This window comes from Planococcus citri, chromosome 5 (genome assembly GCF_950023065.1).
Source record: "Planococcus citri chromosome 5, ihPlaCitr1.1, whole genome shotgun sequence".
Classification (NCBI taxonomy): domain Eukaryota; kingdom Metazoa; phylum Arthropoda; class Insecta; order Hemiptera; family Pseudococcidae; genus Planococcus; species Planococcus citri.
Window position 1 is genome coordinate 37,014,806 of NC_088681.1, and position 22,132 is coordinate 37,036,937.

At 33.5% G+C, this 22,132-nt stretch overlaps 1 protein-coding gene across 1 annotated transcript; it reads left to right on the forward strand.

Moving 5' to 3' along the window:
• The first annotated feature begins 1,340 nt into the window (after nucleotides 1-1,340).
• On the forward strand, nucleotides 1,341-22,081 carry LOC135849428 (uncharacterized). Its single transcript, XM_065369868.1, has 4 exons — nucleotides 1,341-1,696; nucleotides 17,933-19,423; nucleotides 21,617-21,759; nucleotides 21,851-22,081. Exons 1-4 carry the CDS (start codon nucleotides 1,688-1,690, stop codon nucleotides 22,011-22,013), a joined length of 1,806 nt encoding a protein of 601 aa, XP_065225940.1. The 5' UTR covers nucleotides 1,341-1,687; the 3' UTR covers nucleotides 22,014-22,081.
• Nucleotides 22,082-22,132: the final 51 nt, after the last annotated feature.

Below are 22,132 nucleotides of genomic sequence, written 5' to 3' on the forward strand. Positions count from 1 at the left end.
TTAAAGCCATTCATGGAACCTCCAGCGTGATTTTCGATTTTTTCCAGAATCTTAAAATTTTCTACAGAAGGTGTGAAATTCAATTTTGGCAACTAACAATCGGGTTGTAGTCCATTCTCGGCCTATTTAATGAGTACCAATGTCCACATTTAGGCAGATTTACAGACAGAAACCACGAGTGTGCTTTTTGACAAGGATTCTCCACTTTTTGTTATGGAAAATAAACTGGCAAAGAAACGCACTCGAGCTTAAAAATTGGTTAAAATGTAGAAAAACTTACTAAACAGATCAAGAATAAGTCAAAACTGAATTTTTAGATAGCAAAATTAATTTTCACGTGTTTCGGAGAAATTTTAAAATCCTGGAGACATCAAAAATTGAGCTGGAAGCCTAAGAATGTCTGGGAACAGTGAAATTTGAATTAGAGAGGTTGGTTACATACAAAATACAACCATTCGTGCAAATTTCAAAAATTTCCCAATGAACAGGAAAATTTTGATTTTTTAAAATTTTGTCCTCATTAATATTGCGGGTTAAAAAACGCTGCGCTCAAAATGTCAACCTGGAAATCGGCGAAAATGTGGATAAACCATTCAAAGAGGTCAAGAATAAGCTTCAACTCGATTTTTGGCTGCCCAAATTGATTTTCACGCCTTCTGGAGAGATTTTAAAATTCTGAATAAATCGAAAATTGGGCTAGAGGTTCCAGAATGGTCAAAAATGGTGATATTTGTTTCAGGGGAATTGACATTAGTTTCAGAATTAATTTCTATTATTTTTACTGAATAAGTATGTATACATTTTCTTTAAACCCATAGGTAAATTTTTGAATTTTCAAAAATTCTCCAAAAATAGAAAAATCAATTTGGGCAGCAGCAATTTCAATTATGGCGATTTCAGACCATGCTCTTTCCAAAAATTGCGGACACCTCAAGAGGTTCCCTTCTCAGAAAAATCCCAACATTATTCACTCTTATTTATTCGAGAAAAAAAAACAAAACAAAACAACTCCCCCTCCCACCCATTCACACAAAGGTAAAAATCAAACAATAATAACCCACGTACCTATCGTATTTTTAAATACACTCAAACCCTACCCCCTTCATCTATAGAAAAACAAACAATACTTTGTATAAGTACGAGTATTTTTTTTTGTATAATACGCCGTAACAGCGATTTATAAAGGAGCATTTATAATAAATATTTTAAATTATCGAAATTACTTCATCAGCGAACCTTCAATCATCGCTTGAATTGTTCTGCGACTTGGCGCGTTCGCGTTCGGTTTACTCTTAATGCAGACTCAAAAGAGAGGGGAATTCATTACTAATAGAAGTCATCTGACAGGTGGCGTGAAAAATCCAATTAATAGTCTGAGTACTTTTTCTTTTCTGTCAGTTCAAATATTCATCGCGTTTTTTAAACGCGCCTTTAGTTACTCGAGAGTAAATTAATTGCCGGATTTCGTACGTCGTTTTGTGAAGTCGCTCTCGAAGTGTTGCGATTGCGAGTAGTTCTAGTTACTTATAGTTATACACTCGAAACGATATGTATTATTTTTTCGTAAAAGTTGTACGATTGTTTTGACGTTGAGTTTACAGCACGACGATAAGAAGGGTTAATTAGATGTACATTTTTTCTCTTTTTTCTAATGGTACGAACAATGTGATGTTGTAGTTTATCAACTATGTTAATGGTAAGATTTTTTCACTAATTTTTAAAGCTCTTAGTTCCTTAAAAGTAGATTATTATTTCAACCAATGAATAGGTAGCGCTTTAAATGAAGATTATTTCTAAATGGATGGAAAAAGATGGGTAGGTTAGAAAATGCATTTAAATTATCGAAAAATGCACAAAGAGATGAGGTTGTTCTAGGTTAAGTATTTTTAAAATTGTGTTAGGAAGTATTGACTTTTTGTATGTTGTGTAGTAACTTGAAAGACTGTGGGGGAGGGGGGGGGGTTAGCCGAAAATCAATCTGTATATTATTTGAACAGACTTCTTTCAACGTAGGTACATTTCATATTTAAACATGTCGAAAGAAAAAAATCGTGAATTTATGAAATGAACATCCTCCTCCCCTTCAAAAAACCATATCTGGAACTCAAACAATTTTGAAAACCAATACGTTTGAGGGCACCATATTATTTAAACGTTCGACTGTGACTGGTCAACGAAGTAAAAGACGCCGGTAATTTTATCTAAATCGTCCTCTCTCTTGATTGAGCTCTTCCAATCTGAAAAAATTTCAAGAATTGATAAGGTGAACCCTCTGAAATGTATCCACGGTATTCGTCAATTTCATAGATACCTACACTGAAATTTAATCCAATTTCTTAAATTAGTGCCTGAGGCCAGGTATAACCTAATAAAATTCCAGCAAAAAAATCTGACGTGCTAAATTAGCCAGAATAATAAAATAAAAATATAATATCATTGCCTCAATTAAAATGAGCTGTCACGTGTCTTTTCCGTCGATCTTTTTTTGTTTTTTGTTTTTTTTTTTTAGAAATGCCGACGATAAGAAAAAAGCTTTACCTATACATTTCATTTGGCTTAGAATTTTTCAAACATTACTGAAACTTACATAAGGCCCAGGTGAAAATTGCTTAAGAATTTTTTCGTGAAACTCGAATTCTTGATTCTCATAATTATTACCCCACTTTTTTCATTTTAACAGGGTATATTCCCTTCCTCCACCTCTCATCCACGTGAAATTTAACAAGGGCTATGCATATCCAGATTTGGATTCTGAACAACAAAACGATTGCAGGAAGAAATTCATTTTTCACGTCAGTTTTCATGAATAATAAATTTAAAAATCAAAGAAAAATTGTTGGGCATTAAGTATTCTACATTAGGCTGGACCACAAAAAAGAAAAAAGCATCATATATAGGATTTTGACAAATTTACTGAAGACCTTCATTTTGAAATGAAAGTTATTCAGAAAAAATTTTGGCTCCTGAAAGTGAGTAAACATTTTGAAAAGTGGCGGGGGGGGGGGGTGTCAATTTTTGGCTCATTATTATCGATTTCAAAAAATCGTGAAAAATAGTCAAAGACTTAACAAACATTTTTCAGGTTTTTGAAATTGGCAATAATGACGAAAAAATTAGCACCAATGTATTCCAAAATATTCCCCCAGTTTGAGAAGCGATATATCTTTCGATGTGTTGGATTGATTAATGGGAAATATTGGAGGAGAAAAAATGTTAAAAACACGAATTTACCCAACAATAATGCGATTTGAAAATTGTCAACCTCTGAGTAGAACCCTAAGTTGTCTTGAATTTTGAAGTCAATAGCCTAGGTCGACGCATTTTGGAACTGGCACATTTTTCCAAAACACGTTGAGTAGAGACCAGAACGAAAAGAACCACGATTTTTTCGGAAATGCCCTCTCTTTCAGGACCCATTTCTTCGCTCCAGGGGCAGCCCCCCAAGCTAAAAAATTTTCTGAGCGACTTTAAAATAAAAAATGAAGGTGTCCATTTAATTTGGTCAACGTTTTCCAACATTTTTTTCTTCCGATACGCACTTTCACACAGAAAGCAAGACCAAGAAAAACGAAAACAATCATGTTAAGAGAAAATTATTGTTTTCCTCGACATGTGCTTCAAGTTTTTCGCAAAAATCTTGACTTCTTCCAAAAATCAACTGAATTTTTTGGGATCAAAAATCAACTATCGTAGGATTTTGCAAAAGAAACAACAACAAAATTGTAGACTTCTTCTGCTCCCCTCCAAAAGGAGTTTCATTTATTGTTTCTATGAGGCTTTGTTTTTGAGATATTCTGAGCAAAAGTTAAAAAGTTCAATCTGAGTCAATCGTTCGTATGATGAAAAATTTAATTTTCTATTTCATTTACATTTAATTTTTAGAGAAATACACCAAGCATCTCACAAAAATAAATTAAGGAAAACAAAATTGAACAAGTTTGAATTTCCTAATCGGTTAGAGTGATTAGTTTTTTTTCCAAAATACGTGGTTTCATTTTCGACACACCTGCTCCCCTCTTCCTCTGAGAGTTGACTCGTGGAAAAAATTATAAAATTACAAACTTGAGAAAAAAAATCATTATTTTTTTACACTAATTTTAAATTTTTACACAAGTTGAAAACAGTGAAAATTCATTGAAAATGTTTAACACCTAAGTACACGATTAAGAATACTGATTTATTCCACGTTCTTCAATCCTTGGGGGGGGGGCGGAACCTGGAGCAAATTGCGCAGTTTGTCTCGGGCTGGTTAAAATTTTGTCCCACGAGCACGATAAACAGGGTCATCAGTTCATCATACTCATCAAACATTCTTTCTAGTTACAACGTTCATACGATTTTCTCTTCACTTGAAGTAGGCACTGAAAAATATTGACGAAAAAATGACAATCTGTTTCAACCAAAAAGAAACAGTTTTTGACAAAGGCGTGTTTTTGATCCAAAAAAGTGCTTTTTGGGCGATAAAATAATATTCTTTTCATTTGGCACGTTTTTATTGAATCTTTTAGAATTTACCTCAACATATTAATTGATATTTATTTCAAAAAATAATGTCAATCAATCTCAATTTACATAATTACTATATTACCGAACTTATTTTCTTCGTTTTTCAAAATGAATCTAAAATTTTTCAATGAGAATAATTCTTTTAAAAAAGTCAAAAAAGTGTAATTTTACATTAAAATGGCTGAAAATTTGAAATTTCTAGGAACTCGAAATTGTAAAAATTTACCTGCATAATCTTCAAAAAGATAGAAAGAAAAACGAGGAAAAAAATTTGAAACAATTGAAAAATGTTTTCTAATTTATAAAAAAGATTGAATGATAAGATGTTTTGTTAAAATGCCAAAAATTGGAATATTTTGAAAAAAAACACATCATTTAAAAAATGTTTTTGATGAAATTACAATTTACATAAAATTAAAAATTCGATCAAACCATACATCAAATTACATCTGAAATATTTGTAATTTTTCGTCTACATTTAATTCTCATCACCCCCTTCCCCTTCACTCAATTCCCAACCCACTTTTGCAAAAAATTTTCTCACATCGACATCCTTCTCAACAGAAAAGCACAGCAAAGATCTCAAAAACAAAACATAGTATAGCTAGACTATCACATAAACCCTCGGCTCAAACAACTCATACAAATAATCCTTTCGGCGAACCCTCGTATATGAAATTGGAATCATCTCAACTTTTTCTACCATAACTTTATAGCCATTGTAAAGATGATCGTGATCTTTGCCTTAAAAGGCCTATTTGGCAACACTGTGTTTTTCTAGCGGTTAAACAGTGGGCACAACGCCGACGACGTCGGACGTCGTTTTAACGGTCATTAACGCAGTTTGAAAATTAATATCACAACTGTTTACGCTTCATTTGCCGACTAGATTACTTATTATAAAGTAATTCTTGTCGTACTCTCTAAAATAAAGAGATAATAAAGAATGTGAAGAAGAAACCCACCGTCGAGGTAGGTACATGGTGGAAAATAAACCATAACCGGTGTATTTCTTCCGGGGGTCTACCACCGTTTTTTTTCGTCTCCTTTCGTGTAAGAGATATAAGGACTGGGAACTGTTTGTTTCGCCGCGGACGTTTCGCCGCGGACGTTTCGCCGCGGACATTTCGCCGCGGACGTTTCGCCGCCGCCGAAAAAAGGTCATTTTTGAAAAAGCGATCGTTTCGCCGCCACAGTGGAACATTACGTAATGATAAAAAATGAAATCATGTTAGATAAAATTATAAGTATGTAATTAGAAAATTATTCACATCTATGACATTCGGGGTTGAGCCCCCAAAAGATTTTTTTTCAGGTTCTGGGTTTCGGAGCTTGGGCTTTCAATCAAAAATTTATTAGGTCTTGGGCTTGGATTGGGGCCCAGGAAACTTTGGGTTTGAATTTCAGGGCTCAGTGTCCAGGGCTTGAATGAAGTGTTCAGGGCTATTCTGGGGGTTTTCAGGGCTAGAAATTGAGGGGTTTCTTGGAAAAGGGGCCTTGGTCTTTTTTTTTATTATTATTTACAATTTTGAATGTATGAAAAATTATTTTTTATATTAATTTCACTATATTCAGTGATACATATATTGAACTTTCTTCCACGAGAAAAAAACGTAAAACGAATTGGAAAATGTTAGCTTGTAATAAAATTTTGCAAGTCCATTTGAACTTATGAAAATCAGTGAAAAAAATAAAAAGTTGACCAAGGCCTCTTTTCCATGGAACCCCTTAATTTCAAGCCCTGAAAAGCCCCGGAAAGCTCTGAACACTTCATTCAAGTCCTGGACCCTGAAAGACCTGGACTACTGCCTTCATCACAGAACATCTCTCATTCAGCACGTACTTATTTACTTCTCATTCAGTTCATTTCATGTATGAACAGCTGTGTATTTTGTAATACATCACCGTGGCGGCGAAATGAACGCTTTTTCAAAAATGACCTTTTTTCGGCGGCGGCGAAACGTCCGCGGCGAAATGTCCGCGGCGAAACGTCCGCGGCGAAACGTCCGCGGCGAAACAAATGGTACCCATAAGGACTAGGTAGGTAGGTAGTAGGTACATATCTTCGCAGAAACACAAATTATAGCCTTTTCCTTATTCCTTCAATTTCCATAGCTATATTTTTTTCAAGTCTAGACGAAGACCAACCATATCAATTCTACAATTTTTCCAATGCATGTAGCATGAACCTAACCTATTCAAGGGGCAAGGAGCAGGGGGAATCCTATCATGCGTATTAAATCAATTTACCAGTGAGAATTATTAATTCAATACGACATACTATGTACATACAAACATCACGAACACGATTATCAGCGAGTGTAGGTAATTTGACGTGTAACATGTTCATGTGACCATTATGATGAATCCATATTACGTGGAAATTTCGTATATTGCTAAAAAAAAACCACACAGAGACACGACCAATTAAAAACAAACGATTCGAGCGATTTGTTCAAACGTTTACCCATAAGAATTTTTTCTAAAAGGTACATTTTCAGTACTTTTTATTGAGTTATACACGGCTGTCATTTGGCAATACCTACAATGAATTTATGTGTACCTAAGTGTCATTTGTGCAGTACGTGCAAGATGCTTCGCAGGTTATCGCACCAAAGTATAACCTGTACGATTTGAGGAGAAATCGTGAGTGATATGATAGGTAATTGGATGAATGCGCGGAACTCGCACGAGTGAGCTTACACAACACTCATACGCATCGTTACACATTTACTACGAATGAAGGATACACGAATAATATATTTAGAGTATCGGTAGTTTGCCATTTTTCTGCACCATTTTACATAATCGATCGAGATGCAGGATGAGCATCGAGCATATCTGACTAATTACTTTTTTTCTCTACGCATCCTTTTTCATCTACTTACACTAATCTTTCTCTGTGTAGGTTTTTTTTCAGCGCTCTATGTCACCGTAGTGTCGTTTTAAGTCAGACGTTAATATGTGTGAAATGATCGGGCAAAATCATACTTAAATCCGTGACAAATGCATCGATATACTATACGACGACGACGGCGGCGCGTCGATGGATTACATAAATATTCACGTCGCTCGATGTAGGAGGTATCGTAACGACAAATCTTTAATGCATCGTAAATTAAAAGGAAAAAGCACCGACAGCGTGCAGACTGCATAGTATGGGGCGAATTTGCCATCTTTAAGGAGTTGAAAATGAAAAAAAATGTAATAATTCAAGGGGCAAAAAAAATAGCAAATGGAGTTTGGCCTTCGAGTTATTTTAACCATGTCTGAGCAGTAAGTCGACTCGATTCAGAAATAATCAAAGATGAAGAAATATAATTTATTTAAATATGAATGAAAGAAAAGAGCAGAAAACAGAAAATGAAATAATGAAATTGATTAAAATCGAATTCAATGCAATAAGAATAGATCAATCAAGAAAATTCTATCATTTGATTAATTATGTCGAACTGATTTTTGGAAAAGTACTAAAACTATCTCTAAAAGTCAATCGGGTTCATTTTAAAAATTTATAATCGTTGATGGGAAGTTTTCAAAAAATGATTAATTGATTATTTTTTTCAAATGCCACACCTCTTCTTTATGAGCTCCATAAAAAATTTGTAATAACACAAAATTTTCCTTGTTTGATGCTCTACAACTTTTGTTTCAATATCTCTTTCATATAGGTAGGTATCAGTGTAATTGAAAAGTTTTTACCGAAAAGCTCAAAAGTGGGCAAGGAAGTTCAGGAATAGGTGATACCTACTCAAGCTTGATCACAATCACTCAAAATAATGAAATTTTTTACAGTTGCATAAAAAATCAAACGTAAAAAGAGTGAGCGAAAGTGAGCAGTAGGTGGGGTGTGGGGTTGGGGAACTAACAGAATCAGAAAACAGATTTTTTCTTTACAATCACGTTGTGAGCTCTGAAAAAAAGACCCTTCAAAAAAGAGAACAAAACCAGAAATTTGAACATTTTCACAATCATGTTCAAATTATGTTCGGATTGTGGGGGAGGGGACAAATTTCAATTTACATGGTATCTAACGAAATTTTTTTTTGGAAAAATCATTACCTTTTTCACTACATTTTTTCAACCAAATTTTAAAAAAGCTCTCCACTCGATCTCCCTTTCCCCCTCCTTCAGACACATGAAAAAATTAACAGGGCGTCCATTACTTTTAGAAAATCATTTTCCCTGACTTTTCCAGGTTTCCCAGATCATTTTTTTTCAATTTTCTATGCGTACTTCACTACTTAACCCATACTTTGATTTAAAGAAGTTGTCGGGGGGGGGGGGGGTAATTTTTTTCATAAGTTTCTTTTCAAACTCATTTGAGAGCTTTTGTAAATATTAATTTCAAGATGCTTATAAACGAGTTTATTTTTTGATTTTTAAAATTTTAGAATTTGAATGATGTTTTTTTGAAGGAAGTTGATTTTGCATGCCTAAGCAAGGGCAAAAGTCTTCGAAAATTTGTGTATCGAGAAGTAAAAAATTATGTTTTTCTTTCATCACAAGCCCATATCCGAAATTTGCAATTAATCGCTTTTTCAAAATTCCATAGATTTTTCGTGAAAGTTACATATGTACAAAATCCCCTGACTTTTCCAGACCGACCAAATTTCCTGACTTTTCAAGGCTTTCCGGAAGAATGGATACCCTGATTAACAAAGTCAAATTTTTCAGAGGAAAATTGGAAAAAAATTGCATACAAAGTATTTTTTATTTTCAATCAAAATTATAAAGAAAAAACGATACAATTGAACACATTAATGAATTTTTTCGTTTTTTCACCACTTTCACTAGGTACCTGTTATAATACCCTGATTTAGAAGGAGGGTCAATTTTTTTCTATTTTCAAAGAGAAGTAGAAAATTTTAGAGAAAAAAAATTCAAAAACAGACGGCAAATTAATGAAAAATTCCAAAATTTGATTAAAATATGGAAAAAACAAGTCGATTTGCAATTTGGCAAACAAAAATTACGGCTGTACTGCAATTTTTGTAAAAAAAAAAAAAATAATAATAATAAAGAAACCAGGACAAACGCAAGATAGCAGGACACAAGGAGCCAAAAATATGGACAAAAGTTAGGAAAGCAAGATAAGCAGGACTGCCAGACATCTTGATATTTTTCATTCTAAATCGTACCAAAAAATTTCCATTTGGTTTCTATCTCCCTCACACAATACAAAAAATGGAAAATTTTTAGTCAACTTTGAGATAAATCTAAAGATTTTTGTATAAGAAAAAAGGGAAAAGGGAAAAGGGGGAAATCCGGGTCGAGGGTCAATTCACTCAACAATTTTGACCAGGAGGCAGGAGGCAGGAATACAGTCCAGAATTCCTGGAAACATTTTTTGCATTTTTTAAAAAATTGCAAAGGAATTCAATTTTTTTTAAGATCATGGATAACGTGTAATGAGAGAGGCCAAAAAATTGGCAAGAAAAACAAGTTCAAGGTTTTGGTTCAAATTTTGTCTCATTTTCGACTTCTTTTGAATTTTATTAGAAAATTTACATAACGAACAAAACAATTGAAAATGGTCGAAAACTGGATTAAAATGCTTAAAAAAATCCAATTATGATCTTTTTTTTTCTCAGCAAAACCGACGATTGTGATCTTTATTACCATTTTTTGACATTTTCTTGAGGGGGGGGGGGATTTCCGCCGATTTTTCAAAAAATAGCTATACGTTTCTTAAAAATTGAAGGAGTTGTGAGCAGTAAATTTATTAAATTTTTTTGGTTTTTGGGAAGGTAATTGGAAATTCGAATTTTGAACAAATAATTCTATAATGTACTCCAGAGCAAAAAATATGAAACCAAGTTGATTTTTTTCGATTTTGCGATTTTCATATCATTGGAAAGAAGTTTGCAAGAGCTTTCCAATGATGTAAAAATCTCAAAATTGAAAAAAAAATGAACTTCCATCCTTTTTGATCTGGAATACGAATTCTGTCATAGAATAATGTTGTTCGCCTTAAAAGAATAATATGGAAATCCACATTGAACATTTTCATTTTAAAAAAATACTTAAAAAATTGTCCTCTCAACTCCCTTAATCACCATAAGATTCACTTCCATCATTTGGATTAAGAAGGAAACTGTAAAAACTTCCGCAATCCACCGTTCCTCTCTGTAATCATCAAATACGTAGTTACATACCTATCTATCACACCAATGCTTCTGAGACCGAACCTCTGAGGCTCTGAAGACAAAAGGCTCGAAATAAGAGTAGGACAAGATCACAAACCAAACACTCGTACATTCATTTTGTCCTCTGTAGACTCACCAACGTGTTGCAATAGACTTCTGCATTGTGGTGGAAATTCACCTCAAGCATCTTGCATTTTGCATCTCGATACATGCATATTAGAAAGACACAATGATTAATTTAAACGTATAGCGCGAATAAGACGAGAAAAAAACATTTAGAATATTTTAATTTGGTGGAAAACTAGGTGATCCAAGGTCTCATTATTTACATAATGAAAATACGAGTAAATTAGTGGGTCTCGGCTCTTTTGCCTGGCGTTCTTAAATACCTCTCTTTCTCTCTCACATAGGTAAAGTATAGGTACTCTTAACAGGGACATTTTTCGCTAAATCGTATTTGATTCGTACACAGGATAGGATAGGACTATTCATAAGGTAGTTTAAATACAGTTATAGGTTAGCATTTAGCCTACTAATATGTCGTCGTTGTCGTCAATGACGTCACGACCGCGTGGTCTTAGTTGTCTCATTACAATCAAAATCGCATATAGGACTCTGGTACTCGACGACACTCTCTGATACGCATATTACGAGTACAGGTATCACAGACTCGATTGCAATCTGAAGTACACATTTATACACCATCGCAACCAAACACAATACTCATGTAGTCTCACACTCGCACACACATATATAAAATTATCGTAACGTACCGCATTGTCTTCCAAAATTACTACGTGACCGATAATAGGCCGGCGCTTAATCTGCTTTTCGCATACGCCACATTTAATTACGCTTTTTGCGTAATTTTCCATTAGAATTGCTTAAAATTTATAAATCCTACACTGTAGGTATAGGGTACGGTACTATACGCGAAAAAGGACTAGCCTCTCTTTATAATACCATAGATATATAGTATACCACAGATCGGCTGAAATTTTCTACATGCTTGGCTGCAGGACCATGTTGCAAAGCTTACATAAGAAAAACTGGCTATAAACTCGGTACAATTTTCCAAACATCAAACTTTCACGTAATATAGTACATCGATTAATGACTCTCTTATACGCAGCGGGCTAACGCCACCAAATTCTCTCAAATCATAAACATCCAGTAGCAGCCGCCTGCTGCATGCTGTGAGTGTGAAATAACCTTCTTCAACTCTATACGAACGTCTAGTCCCATCAGCTGTAAAAAAATCATACGTCGAATAGCGAAAAAAAAAATTGCAAAAAATGCCGACCATGAAGTTGTAATATGCCATTGTCTTGATTGATGGATATGAGAGAAAAAGCCTAAGTAGATATGCACAAACAGGGGTCATTTTTTCATCGATCTAACGCATTATTTCAATAAAGCAGAACTCTTCTTCATGTAGGTACTTTAAGTGGCCTGCCTAATGAGGAAAATTGTAGAAAAATTAGAATTTTATCAAATTTAGGGTAGAAAGCGGAAATTAATTTCACACTCCGGTTTTGACCTACTAAATTGATTGGATGCCGAATTCCAGTAATTTTGAAACCTCTTGACATGCGTTTGAATTTTCATACATGACTATTTGCACGACTCTGCCATAGCCTTCTCTTCTTTCTGACAAAACACTAAGATAAAGCATATTTGGCACCCCCTCTCTCCCTCCTTCCTTCCCAACAAATAAAAAAATGAAAATTCACAACTTCCAACAACAAAAAAAAAATGTGTGAAATCCCAAATAAAAATAATAAAATTTTTGGTGGGTAAAAATCCATCTCCAGTGCAAAAGTGAAAATTTTAGGTGAACAAAAAGGAAATATCTTTAGCAGAAAAACAAGAGGATTTTTCATTTCAGCGAGAAAAAAAATGTTTTCAACGGAAAATGAAAACTTTTAGTAAAAAAAAACAAATGGGTAAAAAATGCTCAAAGTTTCAAAAATTGAAAAAAAAAAGATTTTATATAAACACTTTTGGTCAAAAAATATCTTTGAAAAAAATTTTCAAATTAGCTTCCCATAGAAAATTAGAGTTGGAGTGAGGTAAAAAATTGTTATTATCCCCTTTCACCCTCTCTCGTCAGATTAAACTCGCATGAGAAATTAACTCTCAAATTTCCAAATACATATCTCTATAAAGAAGGAAGTGAAGGTAAGGAGGATTCTCCAAAAGGTACAGAAAGATAGAATAGAGAATACAACTATATCCAGCACCACGTTGCTTAAAATAACACCAAAATTCATTTTTAAACAGATGAAAAGTCACTTTACTGGAAATTTTCGCCGAAAGTGGATAAATTCGAAAATCAGCTGAGCTGACATAGTATTTTCTCAACGACAATAAGTCGCCCACTTCCACAAGTAGGTACCCAAACCTACTAATGTAAACCACCTTAAATTTCGTTCCTTCGAACATTCTCACCATCATGATATCTTTACCCTTAAAATGACGTCATTTCACTTCAATTCAAAGATACACAACGTACTCGCACCAAAACTACGTGAGAGCATACAGAGATCGACCATCAACGTATGTGACGAAAAAAAATACCGAATAAAGGTAGACCAGAGCGTACCAAGGGGGAAGCTTAATTAAATTGAGTCGCATGTACCGTGTATAATGAGCGAGTCTATCATGTCTATTAAATACGCCGCCATACCCGCCAACTACGTCAAGAGAGATATACTCATACCTGCGTATACGAGTACTTTTCGCATATGTAGCTTACGCCGAAACACACATACGTCGAAAAAAATCTCTCGGTAGACCTGCGTCATCTTGTAATGACAACGTGAAATAAACGAGAGGCTATGAAATGTTGGATGGCAGAAAAAAAAGTCGGAAATAAAAAAAAGTTTAATTAAATGGCTAGGATGTTCGAGTTACGTAGAGATGGAAAATTTTTAGCTCGGAATTCGTTCGATTTAATTTACAGGAATGATGTTTAGAGTTCATTTTCTGGGTAGTATAAAAAAAATAATAAAACAAGCGAATAAATAAAAAATAAAAAATTGAAGGTATCCCTAAGAAAACTAAAACCTAAATCAGTTGAAAAGAACGTTTACTTAAAAATTCTATTTTCTCTCACCACAAAAAAAAATAAAAATAAAATAAAACTTATCAAAGCACAAGTTAATAAAATCAGATGAAAAATTGCCACAAGAATAAGCTCAAAAACAAAAGAAATACGGGAAGAAATAGGTACTTGAATGCTAATGCTGAAAAAAATTTTAAAAATGAGAAAAACAGAAAAAGTCAGAAGAATAATAAAGTAACGTTGAAAGTGAACAGAAATTTCAAAGTTACCTGAAAAATTTTATGACGAGAAAAAATTGATGGAAGTAACCGTTATACCTATAAGTGAGTGAAAATTTGCTATAGGTTATCATAGGTATGTAGGTATAAAATTAATCTAGATTGCCAAATCAAAAAAGAGAAAAAGCAATCAGCAAAGTCGATTAATGGAATAAATTCAAAGGTGTACTTGCCTCCCTTTCTTGTGAATGAAAATCTTCAAAATTCAAATTTGAATTTCACTCGCACTAAAATTAACCCTGGATATCAATAGAAGTCAAACAATGGAACAGGTAAGATAGTCTGTTTCTTTCATCATTTTTTTTTCAGAGGCAGGTAGGATGTTTTTTTATTCAATAATTATAATTTTCATTTTTGGCTTATAGTAAAAACTATTAAAAAAAAACTAGAAAAAAAATGAAATAGCACCTATAATAATGATCAATGAAAAAAAAATATCAAAATTCTGAACTCTGCGGCCCAGGACTCTAAACCTATGAAACTTTCAACGTTTAAATATCCATTTATTAAGCATAAAGATTTTAGAATTTATGCAACATATTTCATTATTTTAACGTGAATGTTAAATCGCAACGCTGGAAATTTTTGCGATACCGAATTTACTCATTTTTTCTACGAGTTTTCTAAGTACACATTTTTAAAGAAATTATTGAAAAATGTTCATGACCTTTTGAAACAGAAGTTGAGAAAAGAAGACAATATTTTCTATGAGATGGAATTGTTTTATTTCAAAAATAGACGAAAGAAGTGATGTTTTGTTGAAAATCCAGGAAAACTGAAGCACTTTATGACATTTTTCTAAAAAGCCATATCTACTCATGAAAACGTAATAATATCTAATAATTCAAGAACAAAATGAGATTTTTGTAAAATGCATATCAGTAGGGCTCGAACTCAATCTCCCCCCCCCCCCCAAAAAAAGTGACTTTAGTAACCAAAAAAGCTCTATAAACATTACCTAACTAGAATGTAATAAAAAAAGTAACAAAATGGAAAGACATTTTAATTCAGGAAAAAAATCACCAAAAAAATAGAACATTATCAAAATTAAAATTCAACAATGAAACTTTTGATAGACACCACTTCGACAAATTCAGCAAAAAGTAGGACGTTTTGCCAATTATTGGAAAGATGAAATTACTTCAGCAAAAAGGAAGGACTTTTTGGTAATTTTTGGCAGAAAGCTGACTTTTTAGACAATTTTTTTCAATTTTTAAATTTTCTGCAAAAAACAATAATTTCTAGCAATTTGTGGCCAAAAACGAGATTTTTTGGTAATTTAGACAAAAAGCAAAATTTTTTGTTATTTTTGGCATTGGTTGACGGAAAACAAAACTTTTTGGGAATTATTGGCAAAAAGTGATACCTTTTGAAAATTTCTGGCTGCAATAAGCGAGGCTTTCGATAGTTTTTGAAAAAAATTAGAATTTTTGGATTTTTTTTGCAAAAAACGACATTTTTTCGCAATATTAACAAAAGCGAAGATCATTTGCTAATTTTTAACAAAGAGCGAGACTTTTAAAATTTCAGCAAAAGGCAAGTCAAGATGAATTAAAAAATTAAATTTTTGAAAATTTGTAAAAAAAAATGTAGCGACAATAGTACCTAGTTAAAAGTTTCTTCTATAGTAACTTTAGTGGCTCAGTCACTTAAAAAGTAACTGATGTTCGAGTCCTAAGATGGATTAAGGTATTTTCTTATACTTTAAAAAAGGGTCACCATGGTATTTCGTTAAAAAGTGAAGAATTTTTATGAAGGAAGAAAAAAAAACGAAAAAAATCAAGTCAAGCATGCACAGAAATAACATGATAAAAATTTCTTCTTCAAATGTCAAAAAATTAGAAGACGCAGCAAAAAAAAATTTCAATCAGAGAGCTTGGATAAAATTTGTAAATTCGCGTGAATGTTCACCCTCGTAACCTAAAATTTTAGATGCTCAAGTTTATTTTTGCAACTTCCAAAGTGTTTTGAAAATTCTGAAGAGAATTGAAAAATCACTTAAAGCTCCAGAATGACATAAAAATGTTGATTTTTGTAGTAGAGAAAGCTATAAATTGAATTTATTATTCACGCTGGTTCATTTTGCTATGAATAAAATATTTTACGAAAAAGTTGAAGGATCCATTGTTACAATAAGTGTTTTTTTTTAATTTCTTAATTTTTCAAAAAATTCAAAACTGAACTTAACCTCCTAAAATTTTGGTTGCAGAGGTTTTACGAGATTCTTCTTCGATTCAGGTTGGCTTTATTCAAATCGAAGGGTACCACTCCCAGTTCAATAGGTTTCCCGGTGAGAAAAAAATTGAACCCTTTTATAAAACGTATGCCAAAATTAACTGTATATTATGTTTGATCATGCCAATAATATCGTCTACTATACGTCAACCTAATTTTTTCATTACAATCTTACTCCTCTCACTCTCTCTCTCTCTCTCTTCTGGAAAAAATTACACAAAGATGAAGGTATTCTAACGATACTAATCTAACGGCACTACCTGGATATTATACCACCTCTGATAAAAGAAGCTGATTAATTCAATTCTAGCAGTACCAGTAGCACACTCCATGGTTCGCATCATTAGCCAATATTACCATTAAAACATCATATAAAATACCACTTCAATATGGCGAACATCAATAGGTAGTACATATAGCAACAGGTACTAATAAATACATACAAATACATTATCGAGAGATACCTTTAGCCATAAAAGTTCACCAGGGGACAACAGAGCTGGCGTCTGGGCCACTCGTTTAGTACACGATAACGATATACGACTTCCAAGTACCTCTATACAGAATTTACACAGAATAGCTAGGTAGATATTAGATACATACAATCAGAATTCCATCTTCTACGAGTGTAATTGTACGTACAGGTCTTTATACTGCATATTATAATGGTTTAATATCGAATAACAATTCTCCCTGCTCTGTACCCCTCATCCTATACCTAATATCATTTGCAGCACAAAAACGGATACTGTATAAAATACGTTTTAAAAAAATCCAGGAAACGCATAAAGACGTAAGGAGGAAAACATTAAGTACATAAATACGTAAATACCATCACCGTATAAAATACTATTTTTAACTACAGTTGACACTTCATCTCTTCACACGTATAAATTCATTTCATACATAATATCCTAAATAAACCATAAGGGTCAAATTTAAACAGATTGGTTCCGCTTGATAAGATGTGTCTTATGAACGTACGTTTCTTATTAATTTAATATCACAACAGGGAAAAGCGAATCGTCTCAAAAAAAATATTAGGTCTCAATCAATATACCCCTAGTGGAGCAGACCATTAAACCACTGACAGTGTGGGTTGCTGATCGCTGATAGCGGAAGAGTTGATTTAGTTTTCTAATTAACATGTCGATTATACTTTTAGTTAATTTTACATAAGAACTCGGGCGGAAATACGTTCAATTTCCGCCATTAGAAATCCTCTAAAAAAAAAAAGATATATTGATTTGGTTAATAAGTTATTCGAGCTCACGATGCATTAATTATGCACACAAAAAAAATACGTATCGAGGGATCAAAAAATGATAATTTTTCAGAGGATTAAAAATTCGACAATTAGTAAATCCTCAGCTTCTCCTCCCATCATCATGTGGTTTTTTTGCTTTCACTAAGAAATATACGTCTTCTTGAAAAGCAGCTCCGAAGAAAGCAATCAAGTATAGTAAACCACAATGTCAATAGTGTTCGGATTACCGAAAACAATTACCTTATTTCTCTTTTTTTTCGCCATTTAAACAAACATGCCTGCCTGCTCATGCTTACAGTTTGTTTCCTATGAGTAGGCAGTTTTTTTGCCTAACTATTCGTTGGTTGGTTGGTAGTTAATTCATTAACGTATATCTACCTACTTCCTGGCTTTAATAATAACGCCGCGGCGTGATGTATTTTTATTACAGATATTTCTTATGGCAATATTGAGTTTAGATTTGTTACACTATTCGAGTCAAAATCGCACCAGCTCGTCGATCGAGTCACGAGCTAGCCATGGTCAATACCTCATGTCAAATGATATCCGAGGATCGAACTCGACCCTGCATCGGATCTCCAACAACGCAGTCAAATCGCAGCACCCTAAGGGTGGTAGCAGTTCGACTTCGTCGGCTAAAAAACCGAAGAAAAAAATCCTAGTACGAAAACGCAAGGCGAGTCAAAATGACACAGTTGCCTTGTCCAGCATTCCAGTGAAACTTTCAAGTAAACGACCGACCCCTAAGTCGGATGTTTTGATGCCATTCTACGCAGCTCAGCCAATGATTCCGTTTGACATAAGCTATCATCAACCGATATATGAAAACTACAACCCGCTGGTCAACGGTATTCTCAACATGAACGAGCATCCTTTGCAAGTGCAAGCAAATCCGGCCCAACATCAAATGCCAGTATTGCCAATAGTCGAACCAATACCTTTTAAGCAGATCGATCCTCAGCACTTCCAGCCAATGCCTCCTCCGGGAATGCAAAAGATCCCGCTTCTAGATCCGTTCAACGTACTCAAACCTCGTAAACCTGCGCGATTGGCAGGTAAACCGAAATTCCTGCCTGTGGTTCGAGCTATCCCTCAGATCACGACGACATTGCCTCCTATCACGGTGACTCATATTTATAAATACGAAGAGACTAATTCCGGGCTAAAAATGCCTTTCGAGAACGACGACTTCGTCGATAACTTTCCAGCCATTTCGGTTGCTTTGGATGATCATCTGCACGATCGAGCTGCCGATTTAGCTCGTCTCAAGGGTCTGATGACACCTCCGAGACTACACCAGCAACCCATCTATTATAATATGCCCATAGTCGAGCTATCTACCTTGGCTCCGGCTACTTTTCAAAATGACGAGCTTGAAATTCTGCATAAATTCAACGAAGCCATCAAAGCGCAGAATAACCAGCTGCAACAGCAACAACAGCAACAAAACACCGGGCAAGAAGACGAACAGCAATTCGAATACGACGAAGATAGCAAAGAAACCCAAGATAATAAGAGCTACAGCGACGATGATGTTAAAAAAGCCTTAAAATATATTCAAAATTTAAAAAAGACCAGACCAACGAAACCCAACAGAGGGTCGAAGAAATTTGACTCGGATAGATCACAAGGTAAAAAGCGTAATAAAGGTAAAAAGGAAACTAATGAGGAAAGTTTCGAAGAAGAAGAGGAAACTGAGAGACCGAGAAAGAATAAGCATAAATCAGCTGATTTTTCCGGCGAAGATGACAATTTTACCATAATGTCGTTTGACGAACTGGATGGAGGTGAAAGTCACAATAAAGTTGTAAAGACTAAGAAGAAGCATATAAAGTCAGATTCAGAAAGCACGCCAAAGGCTGATAGCATTGATAATATTGGATTCCAAGAAAGTCAAATTGTGCCAAGTTTAGATCACGAGGTAATTATGATTTACGAGTAAATCAATATCATTCTGAATAAATATACTAAGAAATTTTCAATTTTTGGAATTTATTGTTGTTTTCCAAATTAAAACTTTAGTAACCACAAAAGTTGAAAAAAAAGTACCCAAACAGCAACCAAAAAATGTACTAGATGTGAGCAAAACATTCAAGTAAGTACGGAAAAAAATTACAAAAAAAGCCAAAACACTTCAATTAAGAAGTAAAAAAAAAAAATACAAAACAATAAACATTCCTTGGCAATTTTTGACATAAAAGGGGGAATTTTTGGAATTACTGGAAAAAAGTGAGATTTTGACAATTTTAGCAAAAAGCAGAGCTTTTTTTTGTACATAATTTTTGGCAAAAAAAGTAAACTTTTTTAGCATTTTTTGGCGTCAAGTGAGATTTTTTAGCAATTATTTGCATTTTTAGGTAAAAAGGCGAGATTTTTTTAGCGATTCTGTGAAAAGCGAATATTTTTGATAATGTTTGTCAAAAAACGAGAATTCTGGGAAATTTTGCAATCTTTGTAGAAGAGACTTTTTTTGCAACTTTTAAAATTATTGAGAATTGTGAAGAAAATGAAAATTTTACTCAAAGTTGAATTTTTAAAATCAAAACAAAAATTTACAGTTTGGAAGGCAATGAAATGTAGATTTCATAAAGTTCTGCAAATTTTGGAAAATTTAGAAAATTGGAATTTTTTGAGAAGTTTAAATTTCGAAAGCAGAATCAAAATTCAGTCCTTGAAGGAAAATCCGAGAAAAATTGGGTAGCAATAATTTATTACATTGATTTGAAATACCTAAGTAAAACATTTTCGAAATGGACACTTTCTGATTTGAGAGGGACGGCCCCCTCCACAATTATGAAGTTTTTCAAAAAAAAAATATGCATTTTATGGAAAAAATTTAGAGTAATAAAAATTTATTTCAAAAAATTATGCAATTCTAATGGTTAAAGTATTAAACACATTTTTAAAATTATTCAAAATTGAAGATAAACATTTTGAATATTGCAATGGAGGGGAGGAGGGAGGGTCAATAAGATTTCAGTCTAGTGAGACTTGTGAAAAGGACACGGGTGGAAAATGATGACAGCCATTGAAACGGAAACCATTTGTAAAATATTCATTTTCCATTTTCTCGAAATTTTAGTGTCTACCCACTACAAAAAAAAATTAGAGGGGTCAATTTTTTGAAAATATTGAAGTCTCTGCTTCTTTTTGTTTTTATTAAACTTGATTTATCATTTTTGAGTCTCAATGGGAACTCCTGAAAGATGACTGCCCTTGAAACGAATGTAATAAAAATATTTGGGACCATTGTACAGACTTTATGTCCCATTTTCTCAAAATTTAAGTATCTAAAAAAAAAAAATCAAGTGTCAAATACATTTTTTTATGAACTTACTAACCTTTTAGAAAAAATGAGAGGGCCGATTTTTTGATATCAAAGTCTTTACTTTTTTTGTTATTGAACTAGATTCATCAGCTTCTTGGGGCTCAATAGGGACTACAAAGTATCATGAATCATTGCTAATAAAAATGAAATATTTTTTGGTTCAAACCTGAAATTTAAATTTAAGTATTCTGGGAACCTTTTAAAAAATAAAACGTTTTTAACGGGAAATGTATACCTTTTCCTCCAAAAAATACAAGAAATGGACGTGGGATTATGTTCCAAGTTTTACAAACGGAATGATGATTGGAGGAATTTTTCTTAGTTTGAGAACCCCCATAAGGCCCAAAAAGAGTCTCAAGCTTATTTTTCAAAAAATGGCTTGATAAAATTTAGAAATGCCAATTTAGAGGATTCTCCTCTGTAACTGGTCGAAAATGTTGTAGTTAACATTTTAAAAGTAAACCACAGTTCAGAAGTTCGTAGCATAGATTCGTAATGAAAAATAATATCAAATATTGAAAAAAAAAAAATTAAAAATGAAAATAGACTTAACATTATCAAAAAGAAAAATCACGAACAAAAATCACTCAATTTTATATTATTCAATTTATTTACACCAAAATAACGAAAGAAATCTTTAATCGATTTTCAAAATATTCGAAAAATCTGCTATCTATCCAACTTTTCTACAGCACTAATAATCTTCTCAAAATCACCATAATGCAACTTTATTGCTTTTTTTCTGATACCTCATACAATTTCAATACAGAAGTCTATTCATTTCAGGACATCCAGGAATACAGCCCACCACCGGATTTCTCAGAAAACGCCAACTTGGGCGCTGAAGGCAACGAAGACCGAATAGAATTCCAAATGCACGGTTTACGAGGCCCCGAATCATATAAATTCGGTTACGATACCGGAAAAGGGTAATTTCACGCATTTCATTTCCTTCCTCGTCCATTTCCCCTTAAAGAACTTTCATCTAATGAAGAAAAAAACACCGTATTCGTTTTGCAGCGAAAATCGCCAATTCCGATACGAAGAACGTGATCCGGACGGTAAAGTCAAAGGTCATTTCGGATACTATGACAAAGATGGAAAACTGCAGGTATTCAATTACGAGGCAGACCCTGAACATGGTTACCATTTGGAACAAGCTAATCAGAATAATAATTTTTAAGACTTGTTGACAATTTTGACAGCAAAACGTTGTACATAATGTTAAAATAATATTTTTACCTACGTTAACTGCCTGAATTTTTTAAAAAATTTTTTTCGGCTTATTAATTCGATCGGCGG